The 19,440-nt window shown below is 58.5% G+C and overlaps 3 protein-coding genes across 4 annotated transcripts in view; 2 read left to right on the top strand and 1 right to left on the bottom strand.

Annotated features, from left to right (window-relative positions):
- The first annotated feature begins 1,209 nt into the window (after positions 1-1,209).
- Positions 1,210-2,911, top strand: COX8A (cytochrome c oxidase subunit 8A). The gene is made up of 2 exons (XM_082627778.1): positions 1,210-1,407; positions 2,584-2,911. Exons 1-2 carry the CDS (start codon positions 1,294-1,296, stop codon positions 2,677-2,679), a joined length of 210 nt encoding a protein of 69 aa, XP_082483904.1. The 5' UTR covers positions 1,210-1,293; the 3' UTR covers positions 2,680-2,911.
- Positions 2,912-8,338: 5,427 nt separating this feature from the next.
- On the top strand, positions 8,339-16,139 carry OTUB1 (OTU deubiquitinase, ubiquitin aldehyde binding 1). The gene is made up of 7 exons (XM_082626435.1): positions 8,339-8,419; positions 10,290-10,351; positions 10,590-10,688; positions 14,898-15,016; positions 15,267-15,351; positions 15,468-15,662; positions 15,780-16,139. Exons 1-7 carry the CDS (start codon positions 8,362-8,364, stop codon positions 15,975-15,977), a joined length of 816 nt encoding a protein of 271 aa, XP_082482561.1. The 5' UTR covers positions 8,339-8,361; the 3' UTR covers positions 15,978-16,139.
- Positions 16,140-17,008: 869 nt separating this feature from the next.
- MACROD1 (mono-ADP ribosylhydrolase 1) overlaps positions 17,009-19,440 on the bottom strand; it is a 151,608-nt gene continuing 149,176 nt past the window's right edge. For both annotated transcript variants that reach the window (XM_082626426.1, XM_082626425.1), the window contains 7 exons: positions 18,961-19,077; positions 18,341-18,462; positions 18,179-18,209; positions 17,921-17,994; positions 17,464-17,545; positions 17,340-17,376; positions 17,009-17,169 (listed from right to left, as the gene is read on the bottom strand). In XM_082626426.1, coding sequence (XP_082482552.1) covers positions 17,372-17,376; positions 17,464-17,545; positions 17,921-17,994; positions 18,179-18,209; positions 18,341-18,462; positions 18,961-19,077 — 431 coding nt within the window. In that variant the 3' untranslated portion in view covers positions 17,009-17,169; positions 17,340-17,371. The remainder of the gene's footprint in view (positions 17,170-17,339; positions 17,377-17,463; positions 17,546-17,920; positions 17,995-18,178; positions 18,210-18,340; positions 18,463-18,960; positions 19,078-19,440) is intronic.

Raw genomic sequence — 19,440 nt, 5'->3', positions numbered from 1 at the left:
ATAATAACAGCATCTCCCTTGTGACATTGTAGTGAAGGTGGAGTGAGATTATATAGGTAAGGCCTGGCTCAGTGGCTGGCCCCTCACCCCCTTTCCTGTTCTCCTCTACCTATTGTTCAGTCTCCTGCAATTAATAAACGTTCTCTGAGTGTCTGAGTGTGTGCCAGGCCCTTTGGAGACAGTGGTGAACCAGATACAGGCTCTGCCCTCACATGGCCCCCAGCCTAGAGACAGAGATCACTCCTGTGGGCAGGGGCTGCTGAGCACAGAGGCGGCACAGGCCTGGGGTGGCCAGGGAAGGCTTCCTGAGGCAGTGCCACCCCTGTTACTTCCTATCATATCCTTTCAATAGCTTCTCATTAAGTGTTCGTCTCTTGTCTGTCTCTTGCTTCTGGAATGTCAGTTCTGTGATAAGGGAATCCTTGTTCACCTTGTTCACTGTGTGTCTATAACAGTTCCTGGCAGACGGTAGGGGCTAGGAAACATTTGATGAATAAAGTAAGCTGTAACAGTTAGTGGAGGCCTGGGAGTAGGAGCTGGAGTGGTGAAAAAGGAAGGCTATGTAGGTAAGAGCGGAAAAAGTGTTCTGTAGAACATAAGATACAAAGAAGCAAAAGGCTTGGGGGTGGGGGGAGGGACCAGAGAGCAAAGAGAAAGGTGTGGAATACTTAGAGATGAGGCTGGAGAGTGGCGTCCGGGAATTGGGACTTTGGTAAGCAATGAGGAGATTTCAGATTAGGTGTATGACTTGGTTAGATTTATGTTTAAAGAGAAGGGAGGAAGGGAGGGAGGAAGGTCGGCTGCTACTGCATGGAGACTGGAATTGGAGAGGGTAATAGTAAAGGGGGAGAGTTCATTTAGGAGGTTAGTGTCAGGCGGTCGGACCAGAAATAATGGAGTCCCGTCAGGGAGAGGGGATTTCTGAGTAGAGATTTGAGTATGAATGGAGGGAGGAGTCAAGAGTGCCGCCTAGGTTTCTGGCTTATGTGATTGGGTGGACCACGGATGTCACTCACGAAGATAGGCGGCTTTGGAGGCGGGGCATAACCGAAAGGAACGCCCCCTCTTTGCCCCGCCCATCGGTGGTAGGATGGCGTCGATTGGCTGTTTCGAGGAAGGCGCCAAAAACTGACAAGGGCGGGAGAGAGGTGTATCCTTACGTCACTTCCTAGGGACATCCGGGCCCCTCTTTTCCCGGCCCCACAGCTGCGGAACTTCCGGCTGGGGTCGCCATCTTGACTTCGCGACCTTGGGTTCCGGATACCGGGTACCTGCAGTCTCCTCGGTGCGGTCATGTCCGTGCTGACTCCACTGCTGCTGAGGGGCCTGATAGGCCCGGCCCGGCGGCTCCCCGTGCCGCGGGCCCAGATCCATTCCAAGCCGCCGCGGGAGCAGCTCAGGACCATGGTGAGAAGCGGGCCGGGAAGGGCATGAGAGATGCCGCCGGCCGCACCTGGGGTCCCGCGGCAGGTTGGGGGCCCGCTGGGTCTGGTGCGCTGCACCTCGCGGCCCGCAGCGTAACGGGGAGCGGCAGTGCTGGTTTGGGTCTGGAGGGCGCGAACGAGGGGATGGTGCCCAGGCGACAGTCGGTGTTCAGTCAGCCCCAGGTTCTCGGGTCAGACCTTGTCAGTGCAGCCCTGTCGCTTCTTCGCTGTGCGGTCTCGAGCAAGCTTCCTTAGCCCTCTCTGAACCTGTTTACCCGTCGGTTCATTTGGGGATGCCTGACGGCTGTCAGCGCTGTCATTGTTACCGCTTTTATTTATTTGGGGTGGGGAAGAGGACCCCAACAGGCTTTAGTAATTCCCAGAAACTTGGGAGAGTTTAACCCTTAGTGACTTTCACCTGTTTGGCGCATTTCTACATTTGCCTCAGTGGCAGAACTCGGCCTTTGAGTACGAGTCTTCAGTGTCCAGGTTAGTGGGTTAGGAGCAGAGCCCGGAGAGCGCTGCGGCGGAGGAAATAATAGTGACGGTAACTGCCGCTGAGTGCCTGCTGGGTGCCAGGCACCGTGCTAAGACTGCTGTGCTGGCCTCATGCGGTCCTCCCTGTCACCCCAAGAAAGGGCCATTTTCTCCATTTCGTGGCTGAGGGAGCGGAAGTTTAGGAGCAGTGTATTGACTTGGCAGAGTCACACCTTCAGTGGCAAGGAAGGAATTTGAACTCCAGTCTGACTCTAAGTTGCGCTGTGATCTTAACTGCTATCGGGAATATGGAAGTGGCTTTAAAAACGCTCACCTCTAGCCCCAAAGGTTTGGGAAGGGAGGGCTTTTTAAGACAAGGAAGGGGAGGTGCATTTTTTTAGAGTTATTGGTCTGTGCGAGGTCCCTGGGTCCCAACAGACCAGCTTTGTTCCTGTCCTTTCACTTTATCATCTGGTGGTGGGTTTCCCCTAACCCAGGCTGACCCCCACCCCATATCTGACCCTTTACCTTAAGGCCTAGAGTGGGCCATGGATGCTCTGGCCCTCCTCTGGAGCCGGACTCTTGACTCCTGGAGGGGGCTGTCTGGGCAGACTGCTCGGACTACGAGAAGCCTGGGGGAATCCTGACTCTGAGGGTTCCTTTTTTCTTGTGCTCTGTGTAGGATATCGCCATTGGGCTCACCTCCTGCTTCCTGTGTTTCCTCCTGCCGTCGGGCTGGGTCCTGTCACACCTGGAGAACTACAAGAAGCGGGAGTGACAGGAGCTGTCCTCTCCCTCAGCCTGTGACCTGAGCACCCGGCCTGTCCTGATCACCTCTGCTGCATTCCTGGCCGGCCTCCCCTGGAGCCTGTCCTTCAGTTACAGGGACCTCTTCTGCAATCGTGACCTCTTCATTTCTCCATGTTGACATCCTGGGACCACATGTATCCGTTTAGAAGGCCCTGCTCGGTAGGGCCTCCCTTGTAACAATAAAGTCTCTTTAAACCCTGCTTCAGAGGGAATTCCCTGGCGGTCCAGTGGTTAGGACTCCGCTCTTTCACTGCTGAGGGCCCGGGGTCAATCCCTGGTCAGGGAACTAAGATCCTGCAAGCTGTGTGGCGTGACCAAAAATAAATAAATAAATAAACCCCGCTTCAGACACTCATCATGCCTTTGGCCTGGGCTCCTGCCTCCTCACTTGAGCTGAGGATGGTGTTGGGTGGGGTGTGGAGACGAGGGCCTGGCTGGCTGCCTGGCCCTGCCGGCTTACTGCCCGGTGGGAGGTCCAGTGTGCTCAGCCGTGCTCCTCAATACCTGCAAGGGGTGCTTCCATTGCGTGCTTTCCTCTGTTTAAATGTTTTCTGGCTTCTGTGGAAAACAAATCCTGTTGTCGGTTCAGCAGCCTTTCTTGCTCCCCCTCTAGTCCTCTTGGTTGTGCCAAGCTCGGGGCTCTGTGTCTGTGTCTGCCCTCTCCCAGTGGGGCCGGCTCTGCAGCTGGAAGCCCGTCCTCTGTGGGGCCAGCCTTCCCTGTCCTCCTTGGTCGGCGGGCTCCAGCCATTTCTCAGGTGCTTGTTGCCCTTCCTAGTTGCAGGTGGGCAGCGTTACAGTATCTTGCATTTTTATGTCAGCCTGGGGCCCCTTTCCTTTTAGCACCATATCTGTGAACGCTTATGCACTGACTGGCTTCCTTGTTCTCTTCCTGCCTGCTTCCCTGTATCCTCCCCTACTCGGCTTGGAGAGTTTGCTGCTCCTCCATCCATCCCAAGGGCCCTTCCTCAGTGATTCTTCCTGGGGGCGCCTCTTAGCTGGGACAGGCATGTGAAGCGCTCCCCACTGCGCTGGAATTCTGACTGCCAGTGTCTGCAAGGAAGGCTCTGACCTGCTGGACCCACCCCTGGAGGAGGACATGGCTTTAGTTCTCTGCATCCTCTTTGCTGGGGTGACATGAATGATTTCTGAGCAGACACAGGTTCAGCGTCCCCTGTGGAGCTGCTGGATGGTGGGCAAAGACGCCAGGTGAGAGCTGAGGGGCTCTAGGTTGTGGGTGCTTTAGGCCCTGGGTGTCAGAACATGCGTCTCGCCAGCCCCTTTTGCAGGGCTCGCTTTATGTTGACAGGAGCTGAAGGGGGACCCTGCTCTCCCTCCCTTGTCTAGTCTTTCCTGGCCTTTTTGTGTGGTGTCCAGTGACGCCTGGTTGCTGTGGGCACAGATTAGGCTGTGAGCTGTCTTGAGTTTCTGTGGTAGCTCCACTGCCCTGCCAAGGGTTTGCTTCGGTGTCCCCCATTTTTGCACCCCTGGATCCCAAAGGGACACAGTGGTCCCCTTGGCCCAGGAGGGCTACCTTAGCCCGAAGCTGTGCATCTTGAGCCACGTCTGAGACTGATGGGAAGCCAGTGGTTACAGGCCAGATCTTTAGGACCCGGTCTGAGAAAGCCCTTAGGAAGCCCAGTAGCACCCCCAGCCACTGTGCTCCCACACCTGCTGGGTGCTGCAGTGTGCTGAAGGCGGGCAGGGTCGTAGACTTGCGGGTGGGTGGGAGAGTTTTGGATGTGAGTGAGCCGTCATGCTTGGACCACATCTTCCCCTTGTTCTCAGTGGAGCCACTAAGCTTAAATCTGGTCACCTTTCTGTGTCCCTCTCTTATCCCTAACCAAGTCAGAGGCCGAGGGGCCATTCTTTGTGGCAAAAGCAAGGCTCCTTGTGCTCCCAAAGAGCCTTTTCTGTCTATCTGAGGGTGTCTTATCAGATCCTGAGTCCGGAGGGGTGCAGTTCTGTCCTGATGTGCACACCGGGCGGGGTGGAGGGGTGCGGGGGTGGTTACAGTCATGGCAGAGGATATAATGTCAAGAATAGTGGACTGGGAGGAGGCCTGGGTTTGAGGCCTGGCTTGGCCGTTTACTATATGACCTTGAGCAAGTCATTTAACCTCTCCGGGTCTCAGTTTTCATGATTGTAAAATGAAGGTGGTGACGTGGCAGGAAGAATAATGTCTTCCCCGAGATATCCGTGCTCCCCTAATCCCTGGAACCTGGTGAATATGTTACCTTCATGGCAAAGGGGACTTTGCAGATGTGATTAAAATTAGGCATGTTGAAATGGGAGGTTATCCCCTGGGCCCAGTGTAATCATATGGGTCCTTAAGGTGGACGGGGAAGGCAGATAATTCGCATCTCAGAGATGCCACCTGAGGACTCTGCCTGCCTTGGGGCTTTGAAGATGGAGAAAGTTGGCCGTGTTCCAAGGGATGCAGTGGCCTCTAGAAGCTGGGAACAGCTCTCAGTTTACAGCCAGCAAGGACATGAGGACCTCAGCCCCAGAGCTGCAAGAAACTGAATTCTGCTAATAGAATCTGCATGAGTGGGAAGCAGATTCTCCCTCAGAGCCCCTGAAAGGGAACATAGCCTACAGATACCTTGATTTTAGTCTGATGAAACCTATTCCAGACCTCTGACCTCTAAAACTGAAAATTATACATTTGTATTGTTCTAAACCACTAAGTTTGTGGTGATTTGTTACGACAGCAATAAGGTGACAAATGTATCATTCTCCTGGTGCTGTGAGGCTCTCAGAGGAGAGGCTGGCACCAGTGGCTGTATCCTCAACAGACTTGAGGTGAATTGCAATGTGAGGCATTTGCAGGAGGAAGGTGCCCCAAGGAGCGTGGGTGGTGTGTGTCGGGGGGTGGCGGGGCTCTCCCTTTGCCGCCTCTGCCCCTCCTCTGCTTGCTTCCTGCCTTAGGTGGTGTGAACCCTGCAGGCAAGTATCAACCCAGCCAGTGGCCCTGAAGTACAGCCCCTGCTCAGCTTCATCAGCCTGGGTGCACCATGAAAGCCTCCTTAGACCATGATTTTGGAGCTGGCTGCCTGTGGACCGTTGTGCATTCCTGCAGGGGCATTTCCAGAGGTCCGTTTCCAGGCTGGGCACGCCCCCACTCTTCCCACTTGGGCAGCTGCCTGACTCCCCAGCCTGTCTTGGGAAGGATCACCGGGGCCTCATCTTTGGCGCACCTTGAGCCTTTCTCCTGGCCATGACCCCCCTGTGAGGACTGTAGCTTTCCCAAGGCCCATACCACGTCCTGTTGCCTGGCCCCTTCCCCTGAGAGGTTGGGTGGGCCTGGAAGCCTTGTGGCTCTCTAGGGCCTCTGTGCCGTTCCATAAACTCTTCCTCTGTGGCTGAGGTTTCAAAGTCCCTGGGTCCTGGTACGGGGTCTCCTTTCCCTCCACCTGACAGAATCCCAGGGACAGGGATGTGGGGTCTGGACACATGCCAAGCCTGTGAGGAGGCATCTGTGCCTTGTCGGTTCTATGGAAAAAGTCCTGAGCTGATGCCTGTCACCTTTGTGACTGTTTCCAACAGCAGCCTGAACCCAAGCACCAGTGCTGCCTGTTTCATGATAGGCCTCAGCAGGCAGGACCAGCAGTGCTGGACCATTCCTGGGTTTGCAGATTGGGAGGCAGAGATAAACGTCTGGAGTTACGCTGGTGATTCCTGGCAAATATGCTACTGGGTTTTAGACGCTTCAGGATAGAGAATCAAAACCCGAAAATGGTAAAAAGTACCAGCAGAGAGGGAATGAGGGTAAGAGAACAGTTATTAACTACTAAATAAATTGGCATGGAAAAGAGTGGGGCAAAAGCCCATCCTGGGCTGGATTAAGAGCCAAAGTTTTCCCCTGGGCATTTCCTTCCCATTCTGCCTGACAAGAGGGGGAGAGTGGGCAGCAGGTAGGAGGACCCCTCATTTACACACCCTGCATAGATTGAGGGTGCAGGTCTATTCCTCAAGCCCCAGACCCTTGTGTGGGAGGGAGGCATTTACTTGGTGTTGGCAGCCTGCCTGCAGTCCAGCACTGGGCCACAAATGGATTCCTTCTCACTCTCCAGAGCAACTGTGTTCTCTGTCCCCGCCATTAATCCCAATCCCAACTCCCCCTGAATGCCCCCCACCCCTCAGACTCCCTAGTCAAAGTAAGGAGTGGGGGTAAGGGTGGAGTTGTCTTATAGTTATTTTCAAGATTTTGTAAAGCCAAATACAAATCGTGTTTTTGTCATCAACTATCTTAGTTGATTCGATAATACCGGTGCTACTGACTGAAGATCTGATCGGCAGTTACAGGCTGCAGTGTTAAAACTGGGGAAGGAATGAACACTTTGGTGGGCGCGGAATCCAAACAGGGTGGCCCTTTGCTTCCTTGAGTTTGGAAGCAACCCCAAGGCTCAGTGACCCAATAAATAATAATTTGCAATGTGGCTGGGACACAGACTTGGCATTTGTAGCGTTGCTGTGAGAGAGCCACTGTGGGCTGTGTGGTGAGCCTGGGCACCAAATGCCCCCGCTTCAGGGCTGGATGTAGCTGATAAAGACATTAGATCACTTTCCGCTCCTGTATTGTCACGAACCGAGGGATTTGATTGGAGCTCTGGCACGGCCTTCTCAAGTGCTAACAGACCACCGTCGCTTCATGAAAAAAGGCCCTCCATAGTGAAAAGCTGACAACCAGAGCCCCAGACTGTAACCTCTCTAAATAACAGCATCTTTAGCATCCAAGGCCTTGCTACTTTTTAAGTTTTAGTTTTAGATAATTCACAGACAATTTTAATAGAATACACAGAAAGATCCTGTCTACCTTTTACCGGCTTTTCCCCTCTGGGTAACATCTTGCATTTGAAACTATAGTACAGAATATGCCAGGATACTTATATATAATCAAGATAAAGAACATTTCCATCTCCACAAGGATTCTCTCCTATTGCCTTTTTACAATCACACCCACTTCCCTGCTGCCCCCTACTCCTCCCTAGCCCTTGGCAACCACTAATCTGTTTTCCATTCTTATCAACTCCTCTCTTAAAAAACCCCCAAAATCCAAACACCCTTATTTTCTCATAACCAGAAGGGCAGGGAGTCCAAAGTTAGGTCCTTGACCCCAAGGGACATGCTCTCCCTGTCGTAAGCGGGACACCAAAGCCCGCTCAGAACCGGGGCTCAGTGGAGAGGGGCGGTGAAGCCCAGGGCTCTGATATTAGCACGATTCCTGGTCTCCTCCACCAGGTGATCCTCAATCGCCTGCCATGAGTTCTGGAGGCCTAAGCAGGAATGTTGCCTTGCGTGATTTTAATTTCATCTTCCTGCTTATCTCAATAACACAATCCGCGCTTCAAACTCCAGTGAGAAGAAAACTGAAGTGGCCCCAGGAGGCTCTTATCACCACCCAGCACCGTGGGAGCCTGGGAAGATGGAGCCGAGCGAGTGTGCGGGTGGAGGGTGGGCGGGGACTACTTTCCCTTTAACCTGCTTCCGCGGCGGCCCCACCGGACTGTGTGAGCCCCTCAGGTGACGGCGCCCGAAGGTATCCCGTTGCTAGGGGCGTTACCAAGGAGGAGCCACGAGGAGGGGCTCTCTTCCGGGAGGAGGGCAGCTGGTAACCCGGAAGCGGTCGGCAGTGCGGCGCTGTTTAAAGATGGCGGCGGAGGAACCTCAGCAGCAGAAGCAGGAGCCGCTTGGCAGCGACTCGGAAGGTACCGACCGGGGGAGGGCCGTCCGGCCTGGGCTAGCGGGGGCGATGCTGGATGGCCGGTTCCCGAGGAGAGGCCACGGGTGGGGCGGCCGGTGGCGAAGCGCGCGGACGGCCCCTTCCTCCGCCGCCTCCCCCCCTCCCCCTCACAATGGAAGGAGCCTTGTCGCGACCCCCGGCCGGGCGGGCGGGCTGGCGGGCGAGCGAGCGGGGCGGGCCCACAGCCTCGGCTCTTCTCCCTCGCTCGCTCCCGGGGCGGGGCCTAGGCCGCCCCGCCCAGCGCCCAGCCCCCTCCGTGCCGGGGCCGGGCGCCAGGCTCCCGGGTCCCCAGCTCTCCCGCCCCGGTCCTTGCAGTCAGCCCCGGGCGTCCTCCGGGCCCGGCTGTCCGCCTTCTCCAGAGCAGCCCGAGCCCGGAGGGGCGTCGAATTACGCCGAGCTGCGGAGCACAAAGGACTGGGTGGGCCGCTGGGGATGCTGCGGGCGGCCCGGGGTTGTGAGCGGCCGCAGGTGTGTGCCCCTGAGGGCAGCAGCCTTCGTTTCCGGTAGAGCCCCCTCTTCTGGCTTTGCAGCCTCTTTCCGCCTGTCTAGGCATTGTTTTCTTAGACCCCTGAAGAGTTGGGCCTTTCAGAAAGATCCCACCCTCTTCTTTTCACCCCTGAGTTAGACGCGGGGACTGAGTAGGTCACTAGGGTGGGAGGGACAGCCCTGTTGCAGGGCAGCGTAGGGGATGGGTGGAGGCCCAGCTGAGGATCCGGGATGCTCAAGCTCCGAAGGATTGGCCTTAAAAATCATTCAGCACCCACCTCCCATTCTAATCGCACACTCGAGGGACTGAGCTTTCGGAGACCCAGCCCCCTAGAAGGGACTTGTTCAGGATCATGTAAGTTAAGAAGGAGCCAGGGCCAGGATTCAGATCTCCTGGCCCCTTACCAGTGGCTGCTCAGAGCGGGACCCACAGGGTGGACCTGCCCAACTCACTGATGAGTGTTTAACACTATGCCTCTAAGGTAGCACCTCCTCATGACACTTCAGTGAGGGGGGAAGGTGGTGGTATTAGTCCCTATTCACAGCTGAGGATAAGCCTCTGCGGTGAGGTAGCAGAGGAGGGCTATTGTGGTGAAGAGTGCAGGCTTTGAAATTAGACAAACCTGGGTTTGACCACAGGTCTTAGACCTTGGGCAGATTACTTCACCCGTCTGCATTTGTTTATCTGTAAAATGGGCACCATTAAGAATACCCAGGGCCTCCCTGGTGGCGCAGTGGTTGAGAGTCCGCCTGCCGATGCAGGGGATACGGGTTCGTGCCCCGGTCCGGGAGGATCCCATATGCCGCGGAGCGGCTGGGCCCGTGAGCCATGGCCGCTGAGCCTGCGCGTCCGGAGCCTGTGCTCCGCAACGAGAGAGGCCACAACAGTGAGAGGCCCGCATACCGCAAAAAAAAAAAAAAAAAAGAATACCCAGGATGGCAGGTGGAGGAAGGGTGTGATTGAGCAAAGTGCAGGCTCACAGGAAGCTCTCATCCAGCCCAAGACTCTGCCTCCTCATCTTTCTTTCCTCAAGAGACCCTGCCTGGCTCCAGAGCATTCCCGGGCTGCTGGGAAGTGATGTTAGAAAGCAGGGGAAAGGGTTTGTTAGAGCTTTAAGAGTGTACCTTGGGGCTGATCACCTTGGCCTCCTCACTTTAAAGATGAGAAAACTAAGGCCCAGGAAAGGAAAGGACTTTGTCAGGATCACACAGTTGGGGTGGAGCAGGGTGTGACGCAGGCTTCCAGATTCCAAGTCTGCTTTCCTCGCCTGCTCTTGTCCTCCGCCCAGCTGCCTGGAGTGGGGATAGCCAGGGCCCACTGTAATCCTTGGCCGTCTTCCTTCTTCCAGGTGTTAACTGTCTTGCCTACGATGAAGCCATCATGGCTCAGCAGGACCGAATTCAGCAAGAGGTGAGGGGCTGCGGCCAGCGGCCCTACTTTGGGGATGCATAGGGTGGACCTAAGGCCTATGTTTATCTCCACTTTGGAAGCCGTCTCCTCTCCAGGCTGAGCTGGGTACTAGATGCCTTTATGGGGCGGTGGTCACTGTGCCACTGGGCTCAGCAGCTCTCATTTAGGTGTTCGGGCTGATAGGTGTGGGTCACTCCGTTCACCTGGCAGAACATGATGGATTTCCTGCCCTCTGCAGATCGCTGTGCAGAACCCTCTGGTCTCAGAGCGGCTGGAGCTCTCTGTCCTCTACAAAGAGTATGCTGAGGATGACAGCATCTATCAACAGAAGATCAAGGTGGGAGCCTGGCTGAGGGGGCAGGGAGAGCTCTCGGGTAGGGACAGGGCAGGAGCGTGCCTGCTTTAGACCTGCTCCGTGCTGGGTCTGGCCACAGAGAGGGTGGGATGTTGGGGGAGCCCTCTGGTTCATAAGCATGCAGACTCTGGAACCACAAAGACCTCGATTCAGATCCTGACCACCACACAGCAGCTGTATCCTCAGCCACTCCTTCGATGTCTCTGAGCGTGGGGTCTCTGAGTTGTGCGGTCTTCATCTGTGAAATCAGGATGATGAAAGCATCTGCCTACAGGGTGGTTGTGAGGTTGAGGGAGATGATGCCTGTGGGGCCTGGTGCAGGCTGCGGGGAGCTGATGCTTTCAGTGCTTACAGTGGGGCTGAGAGGGCTGGGGCCGGCTGCGGGACGACGGTGGCAGCGGGGACACAGTCCTGCATCCTGCTTCCGGGATGTGTGGAGAGGTAGGCAGCATTGGGGAAAAGGGGCCTACAGACCTTTGTGCAAGGCCCTGCTGCATCACTTACAAACAGGTAAGTCCTTTAACCACTCACTTCCTTCTCTGTGAGCTGGGAGTTTGAAACGCGACAGTGAGTATGTGTAGACTGTCTAATCGGCACAGCCTAAGGGTTTAGTAAATTTTTTTTTTAAATTTTATTTACTTATTTATTTATTTTGGGCTGCGTTGGATCTTCATTGCTGCGCACGGGCTTTCTCTAGTTGCGGCGAGTGAGGGCTACTCTTCGTTGCGGTGCGCGGGCTTCTCACTGTGGTGGCTTCTCTTGTTGCGGAGTGTGGGCTCTAGGCGCGCGGACTTCAGTAGTTGTGGCACACGGGCTCAGTAGTTGTGGCTCGTGGGCTCTAGAGCGCAGGCTCAGTAGTTGTGGCGCACGGGTTTAGTTGCTCCGCGGCATGTGGGATCTTCCCGGACTGTGTCCCCTGCATTGGCAGGCGGATTCTTAACCACTGCACCACCAGGGAAGTCCCAGGTTTAGTAAATATTATTCCTCCCCACTCTCCCCCAAAGATCAGAGATGCTTAGAACCTTCCACCTGAAAGGAGGGACCTTTGGGGTTAGCCATTTCAGGGGCCAGTCAGGTAACCCAGGTGATTGAAGGTGGCCGGGTCAGGTGGTGAACAGCCACGCCACAGCTCGGGTCAGCCAGTAGCAGGCAGTGGAAGCTCATGGGGCGGATGGGAGTGTCCATGCCTGTCACTCCATCGGTGCTTCCAAGACAAGCCAGAGGTTATTTTGTGGTAAAATCTCCAGACTCCTAATAGTTGGCAGCTTATTCAGATTTAAAATGTGTGGGCCAAACAGTGCACACAGATCAGCTCTGTGTGGCCTGTGGTCCCCTCTGACCCCTTGCTCAGGGTGTTTATGGTTTACCCAAGAGGCCTGTAGAGAGAGGAAAGCACGGGCTCTGGGGCCTGGTAGACCTGGGTTTGAGTCCTGGCTTCACCCCTTCTGTGTGGTCTTGGGCAGCACCCTGGGAGGAGGAGGAGGAGGAGGAGAATGGGTATTATTAGCCCGTGGCAGAGGGCCTGGCAAAGAGTGAGCGCTCAGGTTGATTCTGGTAGCTGTTCTGGTAGCGGCAGTGATTTGGGCTCTTTGTACACATTTTGTCCCGTTCATTTAACATTTCTGAGTACATACTGTGGGCCAGGCACTGTTTTAGGTGCTGGAGATAGAGTGATGACTGCAGCTGTCAACTCCCGCCCTCAAGGTGATGGTTCATAGTGGAAAGGCGGCCATTAAATGAGGGGGAACCCTAATGTATGTCAGAGGTGGTAGGTGCTGTGGAGAAAAGTGACGCGGGACAAGGAGATCAGGAGTGGGAGGGTTTGCGGTTTTTTTTTTTTTTTAAATAAACTTATTTATTTATTTATTGCTGTGTTGGGTCTTTGTTGCTGTGCGCAGGCTTTCTCTAGTTGCTGCAAGTGGGGGCTACTCTTTGTTGCAGTACATTTGCTTCTCATTGCGGTGGCTTCTCGTTGCAGAGCATGGGCTCTAGGCACGTGGGCTTCAGTAGTTGTGGGCATGGGCTCAGTAGTTGTGGCTCGCGGGCGGGCTCATTTGCTCAGTGGCATGTGGGAGCTTCCCGGACCAGGGCTCGAACCCACGTCCCCTGCATTGGCAGGCGGATTCTTAAGCACTGCGCCACCAGGGAAGTCCCCGGGTTTGTAGTTTTAAGCATGGGGGTGTGTGAGTAATGAACTGAGAGGCAAGGGAGCAAGCTGGCGTGGCCGGCTGGGCAGAGCTGGGTGGGAGCCAGTGTGGCCGGAGCAGAGCGGGTAGGAGACACGGGGGTTGGAGCCGAGAAAGGACTTGGAGGGAGCTGAGTATTTAATGGGTTTCTCTGGTCGCTGGTGGCCTGGGTGGGGATAGACTGAGCAGTGAGGTGGAGGCAGGGAGACCTGTGCGGAGGCTTGTGCAATAAAACCGGCCAGAGATGGAGGGACGGCCAGGGCAGCTGAGTGGTCCAGGTGAGAAGCGGTTGGATGCGGGCACAGCCGAAAGGGTCTGCTGCTGGGTTGGATGGGGTGTGAGGGTGGAGTCGGCAGTGGCTGGGAGGTTTTGGCTCCGCAGCTGAAAGGTGGAGGGCGGGCAGTTGAGGGGAGGCCGGGAGGAGGTCAGGAGCCGCCTGTTGGCTGCGTTGGTCTGAGGCGGTGGAGGCGAGGCAGTTGGGTGTGAGTCAAAGTTGGAGTTGAGGGCCAAGAAGGGGGCGGGTGAAGAGTTACGTTTAAATCCCATGAGCCGTGAGGTCAGGAGAGCAAGTAGAGCTGACGCTGAAGCTGCCCCAGGTCTGAGCAGGTTGTGCTGTTCACATGGCAGGGGCTGTGGATGGCCTGTGGCGTGGTTGTCTTCTGGCAGGTGACACGTGGGCTCTTGAGGAAGGGTGCTCTGTGGTTTGGTGGCGGCCGTGACCGCCACAGGTTAGATGAGGAGGGGCAGCAGTGAGGTTGGAGGACATGGAGAGGATGGGCCCGGCAGCACGTGAAGGGAGGACGGAAGTGGGGCGGGTGCGTCACCGCACAGTGGATGCAGGTAGACGCTGCCGAGCGGCTGGTCTGGGGAGGATGGGTTCGACCTTAGGGCTTAGGAGGCCCTCCGTGACCTTCACTAGAGTAAAAGCCTGCTGGGATGGAGTTCACAGCAGAAGAGAAATGGCGACAGTGGGCACAGATGGCTTCACTAGAAGCCCTACAGGAAAGCAGAGAAATTGGGTGGTAGCTGGAAAGGAATTCACGGGAAGCAGAGCGTTTTTTTCGAAGGGAGAACTGGTCTTGGGTTTATATGCTGATGGGTCTAAACGGGTCGGGAGAGAGAAGTTGATGATGCGGGAGGAGAGGGGAGACTTCCTGGAACAGTGACCTGAATCCAAGAGAGGGAGGCTCTGGTGGCCGCCTCAGACCCTCCGAGGATAGAGAGAGAGGCCGTGGGTGGGTGTGCTGCGGGGGCCTAGGGGCCTCAGTCGCAGAGGAAGCAGGGTCATTGGGAAGGTGACTGGGGGGCGCTTCAGGAGAACGGAGAAGGTATGAGATAGGAGGAGGGGAGCGGCCCAGGCCAGGGGAGTGAGGCCTGCTTGCCAGACAGCACTGAGGGCCAGACACACCCATCCCCCCCACCCCCCCCACCCCGCTCATAGCGGAGGTTCAGCAGGCGGAAGAAGTTCCATTGAGCTGCAGAGGGAACTGGAAAAGAGCAAACCAGGCCCTGTGAGCGGGCAGGGTGGAGACTAGACAGGGCGGGCGAGGGAGGCCGTTTCCCGCCCTGGGGCTGTGTGGTAGGGGCCTCAGGTGTGGCAATATGCCCCATACCCTAACTTGTTTGCCCTAGAGCTCTCAGGGTTTGAAAGGCTGTTCACTGGAAAAGCTGTGTCGGTCAGGGACCCATTCTCTTGCCTGTTTTTATGAAACAGCAGCCCTTCGGGCCCAGCAGAGTGGCATACGCATTGGCTGGTGACCACTTCGGCGACCCGTGCACCCAATGTGTCCATAACTCAGTTTCCTGAGGCTTTGGGGGCTCCTGGCAGTGGGTTGCTAAGTGAGCCCCCACCCCAGAGTCAGCAGGCAAGGCTGCCAGGTGGCTGCTTGGAGCTCAGTTGCCACCCGCTCTGGTGTGACCTTTCTTGGGGGGGTTTCCTTGGCCCGCCATGGTTCTGGCCTGATGTTGACGGGCACGGGGTGGGCTGGGGGCTGCCTCTCCGCAGGACCTCCACAAAAAGTACTCATACATCCGCAAGACCAGGCCTGATGGAAACTGCTTCTATCGAGCTTTCGGATTCTCCCACTTGGAGGCATTGCTGGATGACAGCAAGGAATTGCAGCGGTGAGGAGGGTGGCCACTTGGGCACAATGGAAGCAGGTAGGGGAAGGAGGGTTCCATGAAGGGCTTGTGGGCCCCCTCCTCCCTCTTGATGACTGGGAGGTGTGGTTCCACCTGAGGCCCAATGACGGGCTGGGCCTCTGCTTGGGGCTTCCGTCAGTGGCCAGTCCCCCACCCCAGGGCTGGTGTCTCTGGGCCCCTGCTCTGCTGGCCTAGGAGCTCATGCCAGCCTCTTTTTCCCTTCCATCCACAGGTTCAAGGCCGTGTCCGCCAAGAGCAAAGAGGACCTGGTGTCCCAGGGCTTCACTGAGTTCACAATTGAGGATTTCCATAACACGGTGAGCCCAGCCACCCGGTCACCCGGTCAGCCAGAGTGGAGGTGGGGGTGGCCTGGCTGTGGCAGGGTTGACCCATCTCCTCCCTCATCTTGCCCTCTGTCCCCCTCGGGTGGCAGTTCATGGACCTGATCGAGCAGGTGGAGAAGCAGACCTCAGTGGCCGACCTGCTGGCCTCCTTCAACGACCAGAGCACCTCAGACTACCTGGTGGTCTACCTGCGGCTGCTCACCTCGGGCTACCTGCAGCGCGAGAGCAAGTTCTTTGAGCACTTCATCGAGGGTGGCCGGACCGTCAAGGAGTTCTGCCAGCAGGTGCTGCCCCCTCCCTACTCCTCAGACTCGGGTGCCTTGGGTGGGGAGCCCCGGGCCGGGGAAGGGGGCGGGGGAGAGGTCCCGAGATGCGGGCCCTGAGCCGCCCCTGTGCCTCAGGAGGTGGAGCCCATGTGCAAGGAGAGCGACCACATCCACATCATCGCTCTGGCCCAGGCGCTCAGCGTCTCCATCCAGGTGGAGTACATGGACCGCGGCGAGGGCGGCACCACCAACCCCCACGTCTTCCCCGAGGGCTCTGAGCCCAAGGTGTACCTTCTCTACCGGCCTGGACACTACGATATCCTCTACAAATAGGGCCGGCCCCGGCCTGCCGCTGCCCTGCCTGCCCTCCCCTCTGCCAGGCGCTAGACATGTACAGAGGTTTTTTTGTGGTTGTAAATGGTCATACTTCACTCCCCCACCCCCTTCCCTGTCATACGACCTTCCGTGTTTTATTAAAGGGGACGCTGGTGGTGAGCCACGTGTGTGCGTGTCCCTGCTCTGCTGCTGCCCACCTGGCTGCTCTGTGTCTGGCTGCCCCCCTTCCCCTCAGGTGGGTTCCTCTCAGCCTTCCACCTGTCCACCCCCAAGCTTCCCCGCCAGGAGCAGTTTTGAGGGGGCTAGGCCTCTTGGGGAGCCCTCCTGCTTACTGGGGTTCTGATTCCTTCCCTTCAGGCCTCCGCCCCTTCCCTCTTTAGCTGGCCAGGGGCTTCCATGGGGATGTGGAAGTTCCTCAGAGACTAGCCCAGGGACCCAGGACCACCAAAGCTTCAAGCTGCTCCCTCATAGGCCCCGCCTCCACCCTGCTGTCCTGGCCAGGGCCTGGGTTGCCTGCCCTCCATCAGGGGTCTGCCTGGTGGAGGAGTCCCGGGTGGAGAGGGCCGGCGTGATGGTGGGGCCTGGCTCAGCGCAGGTGGAGGAGCGGGGGCACCCCAGAGCACCCCAGGTGGTGCCAACCAGGTGGGGGAGGGGCAGTCCTCAAGCCTGTGCTTGGTCCTCCATGCCCAGGCCTAGTGGGGCTTGCCAGGCCACCATTCTCTTCCCACCCCTCCCCTCGGCCTGCTGCCTGTGCCTGCTTTGCACCCCCACTGCTTGGGCCGCGGTGTCTGCATCGCCTTCCTTTTTGCCTTCACCTCTTCTCTTCCCTCCGGCACATGTGGGGTCTCGGCCCCCAGGCTGTGAGCTCCTTGGGGGCAGGCCCTCAATAAACGTGAAGTGCTGCTGCCCACTCCTGCTGTCCGGCCCGTGCCTCCACCTGCCTGGCTCACCGAGAGCTCTCGCCAGCCCCTTTAAGCCAAAGCACCTGTCCATACCTGGGCTGCTTCCCTCACCCGTCCCCAGCCAGGACTGGGACAGTAGGAGCTGCAACAGTAGTGGTCTTTATTAGAATAGAGGCTGCTGAGGGGGCGGGGGTGGAGGGAAAGAACAGGGTGGCCAAGCCAGGCCCTGCTGCAGGCTTCCGCGATTTCTTAGAGCTGGGAGCGCGGTCCGGTAGGCCCAGACGAGTCTGTGGGCAAAGCCAGTAGGTCAGAGCATGTGGGCCGTGGGCCTCCCCTAGCTTCCCAGGCTTGCCTCCCTGGCTTCCCTGCGTGGGGGTGAGCGGAGCGCGGGGTGAGCGGGTGTGTTAGTGGGCACGAGGTTAGTGGGCAGCCACACGGAGGGCCAGGCCCTGCTTACCAGTCCTGGTCAGGGTAGGCGGCAGGCTGCCATCACGCTGGAAGGCAGAGGACAGTGAGAGCCCGCCCGGGGTGGATGGGGGCGGGGCAGGGGCTGGCCGGGGCGCGCACCACGGGGTACGTACCGACGGGGAAGTAGTGGGGGAGGCGTTGCCGGTAGATGTTTTCGTCCTTCTCCAGGAACACGCATATGATCAGCCGGTCCACCTGCGTCAGGGCCTGTTCAGCCTGGGGGGAAACCACCCACACCCCGGCTCCCCGGCTCCCCGGTCTTAACGCCGCCCGCCCCAGCAGGTTTGCACCTGCCTCGCCCTTGGGGCGCTCTTCGACCTGAGTTTAGAGCTCAGGCTGCAGAAGGGGCTCATGGTGTGGTGTGCTATTGCCTTCTCGCACTACCCTGCGCCCTGGTTGCCGGGGAGGAAACAGCCCCGAGGAAAGGAGAGGGGACGCAGAGAGCAATGGCAAGGCCTGAACCCCATGTGCCCAGCGCTCTGTACGTGGCTGGTGGGGCTGGTCAGCGGGGCCGGGGTGCGCCCCGCCACCCACCCCGGTCTGGTCCTCTTGGCTGGACCCAGGCCTCACCTTGTCCTTGTGCTGCTCCAGCCACTCGCGCAACGTGGTCAGCACAACCTCGGCCGCCGCCTCGTTGGGGTAGCCTGCGGGCCGGACCCGGTGGGGCGGGAGTGAGTCCCAAGCTCCCACCCGTCCCTCGCCGCTTCGCCTGGGCTCCCACCCACCCCCGACCGGGCCCCTCCCCCTTCCCCGCCCTCCCTGGCCCCTCCCTGCGTCTGGGCCCACCCGCTGCCCACCCGCGCCCTTCCTCCTCTAGACCCCACTCACCAAACACTCCTGTGGAGATACAGGGGAACGCCTGGGGTGGGGGGGTGAGAAGGGATTGGGGACCGCGTCACTCTCCGCTCCGCCTCCCGCCAGGCCGTGCCCCGCCCCCGGCTTCACGTCGCCCCCCCCACCACCACCCCGCCGCCGCCTGGCGCCCCTCACCACCGAGCGGAGCCGGTGCTCTAGCAGCAGGTCAAGGCTGCTCAAGTAGCAGCTGCGGAGCTCGGCAGCCTGGCTGGCGCTGGGCTCTCCGTGGGCGATGGGTCCCACCGTGTGGATGACATCTGTGGGAGGCGACGAGATCAGACCGGCCGGGGGCTCCGTGCGGTCCTCGGCTTTCCCTCCTGCCGGCCTGGGCCCTGGAGCGGACAGGAAACAAGCCCTCTCCTCCCCAGGTTCTGAGGCTCCCCGGGGGAGGACCCCACCCAGGTCGGCACGCAGGTGTACCCTCGAGCCTCAGTTCACGCCTCCACAGGCACAGGCAGGCCCACGCTGGGCCCTTCCCCACATCTGTAGGCACCCGGCTGAGGCAATGGGGCGTTGCCTCCTTAGCTCTTACCCTCCCTTCAAGTCCTGGCCCCTCCCCAGCCTCCACGCATCCCCTCCCGCCACCGGCTTCCTGGAGAAGGCGAGGGGGGGCCAGGTCCTGGCACTTCAGAAGGGCCCCGGAGGAGGCCTCCAGCAATTCTGTGTGTGGGGGGGTGCACCCCTAATCCCCAGTTACAGCACTCACACAGGCGCCCTGTCTGCGCCCCACCGGGGTGGGAGTGTCGGGGACTCACACTTGGCCGGCAGCCGGTAGCCGCAGGTGATCTTGGCCTTGCCGGTCTCGCAGCTCTGAAGGGTCCTGCACTCGTCGGTGAGGAGGGGTCCGGCGGCCCGGTGGATGCAGCCGTCCACTGCAGGGGACGGGGCAGTGAGCCTTGGGGTTCCCTGCCGCACGCCTGAGCCCGTTTTACAGAGAAGGCCGAGGCCCACAGGCCGAATACTCCCGATCCCCTGGCTGTGCTGGGACTCACAGGGCACCTCGCCTTTCTCCCGCGGCCTCCAGACGCTCCCTCACCCCCTACCCCCACCCCTGGTCCCACACTTGTTTCACGTCTAGGGAAATCGAGGCGGAGACAGGGGCCAAAGCGGGCCCCGGCGGGAGCCGGCGCAGACCGGCCGGCAGGGGGCGCGCCCGGCCCGCCCTGCTCTTTCCTGGGCTTTTGGCAGGGACGCGGGAGGGGTTGGGGTCTCTCCGGGCCGAGGTGGCTCCGGGA

Source organism: Mesoplodon mirus (genome assembly GCF_964341445.2).
Source record: "Mesoplodon mirus genome assembly, chromosome: 7".
Taxonomy (NCBI): Eukaryota; Metazoa; Chordata; class Mammalia; order Artiodactyla; family Ziphiidae; genus Mesoplodon; species Mesoplodon mirus.
Note: the sequence above shows the minus strand (reverse complement) of the source record. Positions and strands in the feature narration are given on the sequence as shown.